The sequence below is a fragment of the Silene latifolia genome, chromosome Y (assembly GCF_048544455.1).
Source record: "Silene latifolia isolate original U9 population chromosome Y, ASM4854445v1, whole genome shotgun sequence".
Lineage (NCBI taxonomy): Eukaryota > Viridiplantae > Streptophyta > Magnoliopsida > Caryophyllales > Caryophyllaceae > Silene > Silene latifolia.
This window is the reverse complement of record NC_133538.1, coordinates 47,032,402-47,042,109: the sequence shown is the minus strand read 5'-3', so window position 1 is coordinate 47,042,109 and position 9,708 is coordinate 47,032,402. Positions and strand designations below refer to the sequence as shown.

The following is a 9,708-nucleotide window of genomic DNA, read 5'->3' as shown; positions in this document are numbered from 1 at the left end:
GCCAAGTTGCGAGTATCAGCCGACGAGGGTATGAAGATGATGATGATGATGAGGCTTTGTTGACAAGCCGGACTGCTTCACGCCTCTTAATCCAATAATTCCGTTGATGTTCAAGGGATGCTTTGATTAATGGGTGTTGATCGGCGGGAAGCCCGGCGAGAACCTTCCCATCATCTTCAATCGTTTGTGTAAGCCATTCTTCGTTGTTGATAAAATTAGGGTTCATTGCCATGTTGTTTCAATTAATGAATGTTAGTAAAGGATGCTTTAATATGTTGGTAAAGGATGCTTTAATATTTATAGCTAGTAATATTTAATTTATTTTTTTTTTATTTTTTAAGAACAAACAACAACGGTTATTTATAAATAACCCGTTGTTATAACTTTCCCCCCAAAATTGAGTCACACTTTCCACAACGGGTTTTTATACTTAAAACCGTTGTTAATATTTTTAACAACGGTTTCCTTAAAAAAACCAACCGTTGTTAAAACCTTTTACAACGGACGCTTTAACAACGTCCGCTTTTTTATATAACAACGGTTTTTGACCGTTGTTATAGGTTGTATCTGTAGTAGTGAATGGTCCTAGTCTTTGTCACCTCTTTACTCGGGATGAGCAAAGGTTAGGTTTGGGGATATTTGATGTGACCATAATTAGCGCATATTTTGCCCCCGAATTAGCCTTGTTCCCATGCTTTTTAGTGCATATTTGGGTCATTTATTGTCTTTAGTTCTTTGTTTTGCATATTCTTTGAGATTTTGATCCCTTGGTAGGAAAGGAGTGCAAATCTTGCGTTTTCATGGCAAAACGAGACTAAATTGATTGAATTCAATAACCAAGCATCAAGGAGAGACAAGATTAGAAGGCCTTTGTACATATTATAGTAGATGAGAAATGTTGAGAAAGGATCCTTGCATCCCCGAGGAAATCCCCAAGGATTTTATGAAGAAAAGGGAAGAAAAGAAGAAGAAATAGTTCTGAGCTACAATCCGAGCGGATTGTCCACAATCCGTCCGTCCTCCTCAAGTACAATCCGTGCGTCTTCCTTCAAAGACGCCCGGACAGCAGCCACAGAATCCGCCCGGATTCTCCTGAAGACGCCCGTCTTCCCTCGCCTGAATCCGCCCGTCCCGACTCCAATACGCACGGATTCCAGTACAGCGAAATTTCGTCTTCTCCAAGCTACAAAGAAAGAAGCCCTTCCTTCGAAAAATACCGGCTCCTCCCTGCTCAATCTAAAAAGTGTAATTACTAGTTTAGCCTTTAGTTAACCCTAATGCATCCACCTAATTTCCACTATAAATACCCTATTAGTCTAATTAGAAGAGCATGTTCTTCTTATCAAGAATTATAGTAGTTAATATCAATCAAATCTCTCTTTAGTATTGTAATCAACAATTAATCAAGTTCTAATACAAGTTTTATTTCCTTAATCTCTCTTTTGTTCATCCTTTATTTTGGGTAATTGAAGATTATTTGGGTTATTATTGGGAGATTGACAACCTCTCAATCAAGCATCAAGTACTTCTTTTATTCTTTGCTTTATTATTGGAATCATTAGTAGGTATAATTCTCTTAATCTCTCTTTATTTATTGTTAATTACTTTCATTTATTCTTCATGTTTCCTTTTGTTGGTATGATTGACAACCTTGCTAGCATGATCAACATGATAATGAGTGAGTAGTGACCTAGCTAGGGTTAATGGGTAATTAGGGGAAACCAACATGGGGAATGATTCATGCTTAAATTAATATGCTTTCATGGTTTATTTGCTTGCTTGTTTTGATCTCAACTCATGCACATGCTATGTTTGATGAAATGTGAGCCTATGAATCCTTGCATTTTTTACCCATCACCTATCTTTTCAATGAGACTTGTAAGATATAAACCAACTCGAGTCTCATTAGACCATGCATGTTGTTGAGTAGGGAAGACTAAGTCGACTTGTAGGTGTTGTACAATCTAATCGATTCGGCTCCGGGACCCAAACTTTCCTAGGATTGTAAGATATAACCCAACTCAATCCATCACAACAATAATTGCTTGCTTATAATTTGAGAACATGTTTGTATGATCAATTCCCATGATTCCCCTATGACCCCATGACACCCTAGTGCTTTTTATCAATTGTTTACAACCCTTTTAATTCATCTTGCTTATTTACTTTCATTGTTATTTAGTTAGTGACCTTCTACATCAACCCAAATTGCGACACCCCTAAGACACCACTAGTTTCAATAGAAATATCATCTCAATTCTCGTCCCTTGGGATCCGACCTTTACTTGCCTCTTTACTAATTGTAGAGTTGTTTGTGAAGCTATAAATTGTGTTTTGATTCGGACGTGACCCAACGACAACATCTATTAAATTGTGAACACGAAACGGACCGATCAGTACCATATGTAGAAACTTAAAATGAGGGGTACCACGTGTAATATGTCAAAGTTCGAGGGTACCATGGGAAAAAACTGTAAAATTTAAATCAATTATACACATAGCATCCATTCTATCTACACAGTCTCTGTACACTTTGCGCAATGACCGGTTCAAAACTGGAAGGGCCATAGCTCGTATTAAAGACGTCTCCTTAACCGAACTAAGGGGCTCCTAACAGTTTCTACCCGGGGTTCATTTTATAAGACACATCCTAAGTTCATTAAATCCAATGGGTTAGGCCTTAGGAACCTGGCTCTGATACCACTTTGCAACACCCCAATTTATATAAAAGCCTTTAGCAAGACATTCTCAGATAAGTAGGGCTGTCACCATCTCAGTTTCCCGAGGTACTTTAAGATTATTAATTTAAACTGACTGGTTTTATTAGAATTGTTCCAAGCTGAATAAACTGAGATAATAATAATTACAAGGCAACGGAAAAAAATACTAATTAATCTTTAAATAAACTATGTGGTAACTAGAGTCCAGTGACGGTCATCGAACTCACGTCAATCCCGTCCCAGCATCCAGATCAGGTACTAAAATTACTGTTTATTTTAATCTGCTCCCAATTTAACCGGAAATATTAAATCGTTTAATAACAGGCCACCATCAATTAAAGCAGGCGACGATTTTATTTTTGTCATGAGAAATACAACACCGTCAACCAATATAATGGTTGAGTAAGGACTAAACAAACATGATAATTAACGATATAAATAAAGACAGTAGTGTTAACACAATAATAATAAATCTAGCTCAATTATAAGGATCACAGGTTACGGTAAAACTTATAACATTTGTCTGTCCACAACATACTCCAATCACATTCACTTCACCAAACATCGTCTTAACGCTGCTTCAGCTCCGAATGTGCACATTCCCTAGTAGTGAGCCTACTATGGAGGATAGTCTAAGGGGCGGCCAATGATCAACTCACTCCACAAGGACTAGCGGTTTCTCAGACCGGTCCCTTCAAATAATAACCAAGGACTAACAGTAAATCGATCCCTTCAATATATAACTCACAACGACTAGCAGTTCGGTCTCTTCCGTCAAATTACAATATCCACCAATACTAAAGTAACCAACAATGCTCATAATTAAGCCAACTGCATTATACTCCACGTCCGTTGTCACAATTGCAATATATAAATCAACCACAAATATATAAACAATTAACAACCACATAAATACAAGTTGAGTAGGATAATCCCTACCTGAAACGGTCTCAAATCCAACGAGCACAGTATATTTAACAAAGGTACTTTACCGAATCCGAACCTACAATATTTATATATACCACATACAATAAAAATATTCTACCACAAAAGTGGCCTCAATAATAAGTAAATCTCACTAACCAACAATCTACTAATTTAAAATACGATTTACGCTAAATAACACATGATCGCTATACATTAATATTGCCCCGTGAAACTACTAACTTACGTGCTATATATATATTCTTGTCATAACATGTAAACTTACTACACTATGTCCTATCATCCGTACAAACATACAAAGCCATGCATGCATCATAGTCCATCCTTAATAATGTAATCTCCCAACAACAGCATTCTCTCGCCCGCATTAACAATGACCAGCACGTATAGCACCATACTCGGAAAACCACCCAACCATCAAACCCGACTACGACGCACATACTACGCACCACACTACGAAACACTATACCACCACGCCCTACACCACAGACAGCCCCAATTGAGATAATATCGCCTCGACACAATAACTTCGAAATGACTCGAAAATACCACCCAATCGCTCGTTATGCTCAACTAAAGACATGGTAAAGACTGGGAATTCAACCTGCTCCACAGGACATGTAAAGCAGCGACTAACTTTATTTTAACGACAACAAAACAAAGCAAAAAGCCTCCTCTATCCAGCCGCCAAGACACCCGCTCAACCACCTTAAAAAACCATAAAACCAACCCTTAATCACGCCCTAGCAACCCCCTTGTTGCCTATCCCGAGACTCCTAAAACCTGACTCAATAATGAACCGTAATAAAGGAAGATAATGGTTGATCTTTATTCAATGAAGAAGATGCATATAAATACAATCGTTAGTATCCTATTAATTAGGAACTGAATAACTAAATAGCTACAATTAGGCTAATAGGATAATACAACTAAGGTAACTAATATTAACAAATATATGGTAAATAAATTACATATATTTACTAATATTCTATCACACCCCCGCAGTCGAAATAGGAGGATAACGAACATTGAGACTGTCTCAAAAATCATCAAAAAGTACCAACGGAAGGCCTTTGGTAAAAATATCAGCAATTTGATAACGAGAAGCGATATGACGTACCCGAACTTCACCTTTCTCCACTTTCTCACGCACGAAATGAATGTCCATTTCAATATGTTTCGTGCGTTGATGTTGAACGGGATTTCCGGAAAGATATATCGCACTGACGTTGTCACAATAAACAAGTGTGGCTTTAGTTATGGGAACATGAAGTTCGACCAGCAGATTGCGTAGCCAACAAGATTCGGCTATAACATTAGCAACTCGTTGGTATTCGGATTCAGCGCTAGACCGTGACAAAGTAGGTTGACGCTTAGAGGCCCAAGAAATCAAATTGTCCCCAAGAAAAACACAGTATCCCGATGTAGACCTCCGAGTATCAGGACAACCACCCCAGTCCGCGTCGGTGTAGGCTGTTAGTTGTTTAGGAAGCGACTTGTGAAGCCATAGACCACGGGAAAGACTACCTTGGATATAGCGAATGATGCGCTTCAATGCACCCATATGAGAGTCCATAGGATTATGCATAAATAAGCATACCTGTTGAACGACATAAGATATGTCCCGTCTCGTAAAGGCAAGATATTGAAGGGCGCCTGCTAGACTTCTATAGAGTCTAGGATCCGAGTAAGGAGTGGTATCCGAATAAGCACTCAGTTTCGGTTTTGTATCTACGGGGGTTGCTGCGGCCTTATAACTGGATATGCCAGCACGATTGATAATGGACTCGGCATATGTCGATTGGGAAAGAAACATACCAGTTTTATCTCGTTTAGCAGCAATGCCGAGAAAGAAGCTTAAGGGGCCGAGAACTTTCATGGCGAATTCCGAATGTAATTGGCTCATAATGGTGGCACGAAGAGAGTCAGTGAAACATGTAAGAATTATGTCATCGACATAGAGTAATAAGTAAGCCAAATTGTTACCTTGTCGAAGAATAAAGAGAGAATGATCCACTTTGCTATGGGTGACCCCAATACGAGCAATGTAGTCGGAAAAACGATTGTACCAAGCACGTGGAGCATGCTTAAGACTATAGAGCTATTTTCTAAGTAAGCACACATGATCCGGGCGCTGTTTATCCCAGTAACCCAATGGTTGATACATGAAAACGGTTTCATTCAAGGCGCCATGTAGGGAAGCATTTTTTACATCAAGTTGGTTAATTGACCAGCAATTTGATAGAGCGAGACTGAGAACGGTTCGAATAGTAGAGGGTTTTACCACGAGGCTAAACATTTCGCCATAATCGACTCCAATTAGCTGCGTTTTTCCGTCACCTACAAGACGTGCTTTATACCTTTCAAAGGAACCGTCAGAATGAAATTTATGCCTGAAAATCCACATTGAACGAATGACATTTACATTGGAGGGACACGGAACCAAGTTCCACGTCTTATTATCAACAAGAGCATTATACTCGTCATCCATAGCCAATTTCCAATTCGGGTCATGAATAGCAGACACAGGATTAAGGGGAATGGGTGATATTGTGACAGCGGTATTCAGGTTGTACTCCTCATCGGGTCGGGAATAGTTGGGGTTGGGTTTTACAATCCCATTGTCACTACGTGTAGTGGGTTTAGAAGGTGGTGGAGGTTGTCTCGAGGCTGGACCAGGAGACATGGAAACTGTGGTAGAGACAACGGGGGAAGGTACAAGAGTTAGGATATGACCAGTTCCTGTAGCAGCCGAAACAGGGGGGGAAAGGGGACTGTTTTGGGTCGCTGTGGCACGGGCACGGTGGGTCTGATTTTGTGGGGTAATAGGCGTAGGGGAGGGTGATTGGGTCAAGTGTCGTAGGACATACGTAGGGACCTCATCACTCAAAAAATCATAGTCGGAGATAGGAGGACAAGTTAATTTAGCAAACGGAAAAATTGACTCGTCGAAGATAACATGTCTACTAATAAATATTTTATTAGTGGACGGATCAAAACATTTATAACCGCGATGATTTTTGGGGTAGCCTAGAAAAACACAAGGAGTAGAGCGAGGTTGCAATTTATGTATAGTAGTAGACAGAATTAGTGAAAAACATAAACAACCAAAAACTTGAAGATGATTATATAGTGGGACTTGATTAAAGAAAATAGTTACTGGTATTTCAAAGGAAATTGGTTTGCTTGGTAAGATGTTCATAATGTATATAGCCATTTCTAATGCATGATGCCAAAAGACAGCGGGTGTGGATGCGTGAAATAAAATAGTACGAACAATGTTATTAATGGATCGAAGTTTACGCTCAGCTTTCCTATTTTGTGAAGAAGTGTGTGGGCAAGAAAAACGAAAAACGAGTCCTTGATTAGCACAAAACTCACGAAAGAGTCCATTGATAAACTCCGTACCGTTATCGCATTGTATAGATTTTATTTTACGCTCGAATTGAGTTTGAACATAAGCATGAAATTGCAATAAAATGGAAGTAACTTGACTCTTTTTGGCGAGAGGAAAAGTCGACAAATAATTGCTAAAATCATCTAAAATAATCAAATAATATTTATGACCGGAAGAACTAAGAACGGGCGATGTCCAAAGATCATAATGAAGAATGTCAAATGGCATAAAAGTTTGCGTAGTAGAAGTGACAAAAGGTTAACGAACATTTTTCCCAATTGAAAAAGAATGACAAATTGAGTTGCGAGAAGTCACAGTACAATTAATCAATTTATTTTTCCTAAGAAATGATATAGCAAGATCCCCGGGATGGCCGAGACGGGCATGCCACGAGGAGGAATGAAAGGTAGCAAGCGCGGATTCTTTTGCGGCAGAAATTTGTTACAAAGCTCCCTGTCTATCACATCTCATGAGACGATTCCCCGTCCATAAATCCTTTACACAAAAGCCAAATGGGTCAAATTCGACGGTGACATTGTTATCGGTTCTGAACTTTCTAACTGACACTAAGTTTTTGACTAAGTTAGGAGCATAAAGGACATTTTTAAGGACTAGTGTGGGATGGGGTTTAGATAGCTTCTCATGACCATGACCTTTAATTGGAATGGACTGACCATTTCCGACGACTATACCATAAGGAATGCTCGAATTAACAAAAGACGAGAGATTACCTTGATTAGCGGTCATGTGAGATGTCGCGCATGTGTCCATAACCCATGGCTCGGGAGGAGTAAGACCCAAAGTATACATAGCAGCCTCAATATTCGTCTGAGACGGAGGAGTTCCTGATGCATTGTACGCTTGAGCAGGTCTCGGACCAAGTACCCCTGCTTGACGCCGAAAAGACATGCCCTGCCTTCCCCAAGGACCCGTAGGATAGGGACAAGGAGGGTATCCCCATGGGGAACCAGGCCACAGCCACCCACCATAACTGGTCGGCCACTGTCCCGAACAGATCCCGGAGCATTAGCAGGCGACGAAACCGGAGAAGTAGCAGTAGCTGGGTGCTGTTTGGAACCCTTACCACCTTTGTGACCCCCTCCTTTCTTCATGCCGCCATGTTTACCACCCTTTCCAGAACCGTGAGTAGCCACCGTGGAGGACCGGCACCATCACTGTCGACAGACCCTTTCGCATACATGGCAGAGGTTGCAGATTGCTTTGCAAGCCCTGCTTCTTCAAGAGTAAACATGGAACGGGCCTGAAAAAAATCTGGAAGGGGTTCACATTGTCGGATTATCGATCCAACATTACTATAGGCCTCAGTTAAACCCGAGATCATTTGAAGAACAAGTCGGCTATCGGTTACCGGAGCACCAACATTTTTCAATTGATCGGCCAAGGATTTTAATCTTTGACAGTAGGTTGAGGCGTTTGGAAAATCACGCATTTCTATGTGTGAAAATTCCCGTTCCAGCGTCACGGCACGAGAGTTACGATTATCTTGGAAAATATTGGCAAGACGATCCCACGTTTTCATAGCGGTGGTGTCATCCTCAACAATAATTTCTAGAAGTTCGTTTGTGACGGTGGAATAAATCCATTGCAGAACCGTAGCGTCGAGGGTTTCCCACAACTTCCTCTCGTCATCAGTAACAGGCGGCTTTGATAATCCGCTTTTTGGTTTGATGATGTGATGGAGAACGCGATTCGATTTCGCGTGATTTGTGAAATGAGCAACCCACAGGGGATATTGATCGTTGTCCATACCCAATAAGACGGTGATGTGGTTCCTGATGATATTGACAGTGAGAGCCGGATGCAAAGCCGACTTAGCATTTGTGTCATTAGTCATCTTTGAGTTTGACGGGAGGTCGGAGAGTAGAAGAAGAAAAAAGAATAAGACGATTAGGTTGGAGCGGAAGCGAGTTAAGATCGGAACCTAATTTGATACCATAAAGGAAGATAATGGTTGATCTTTATTCAATGAAGAAGATGCATATAAATACAATCGTTAGTATCCTGTTAATTAGGAACTAAATAACTAAATAACTACAATTAGGCTAATAGGATAATACAACTAAGGTAACTAATATTAACAAATATACGGTAAATAAATTACATATATTTACTAATATTCTATCACAAAAACGTACCCAAACCAGAGGCATGTTTTTGCCATAACGAGACTAGAAACTGACACATAAATAACCCAAAACGAGCCCTATACAACCCACTAGGCTTGGTGATGACTCCAACATCGAATCCCGACTTTAAACGACTTACTACCAATATAAAAACGTATAGTTTGTGAAAGGCAGTACCTTGCTAGATTAAAGGGAGAGTAATGAAGGAAAAGATGATGATCATGATGATGATAGTGGTTACGACCAATAGTAGAGCTGGCAAGACTGACCTGACCCGACAGGACCCGAAAATATTGTGACCCGTAACCGACCCGACCCGACCCGATGACGACCCGTAACCCGACACGACCTGATTATTAGTGAACCGAACCCGACCCAGACCCGACCTGATATTGACCCGACCCGATGCTGACCCGAATAAATTGATGACCCAACAATTATTAAGCTTAATTCTGATCAAAATGAAAGTGATTTTATGTTTAGATTGATATGTTTGACT

The 9,708-nt window shown here is 40.2% G+C and overlaps 1 protein-coding gene across 1 annotated transcript; it reads right to left on the bottom strand.

Moving 5' to 3' along the window:
- Positions 1-8,170: 8,170 nt before the first annotated feature.
- On the bottom strand, positions 8,171-8,917 carry LOC141627992 (uncharacterized). Its single transcript, XM_074441187.1, has one exon. The coding sequence runs from the start codon at positions 8,915-8,917 to the stop codon at positions 8,171-8,173; it is 747 nt and encodes a 248-aa protein (XP_074297288.1).
- Between the last annotated feature and the right edge of the window lie 791 nt (positions 8,918-9,708).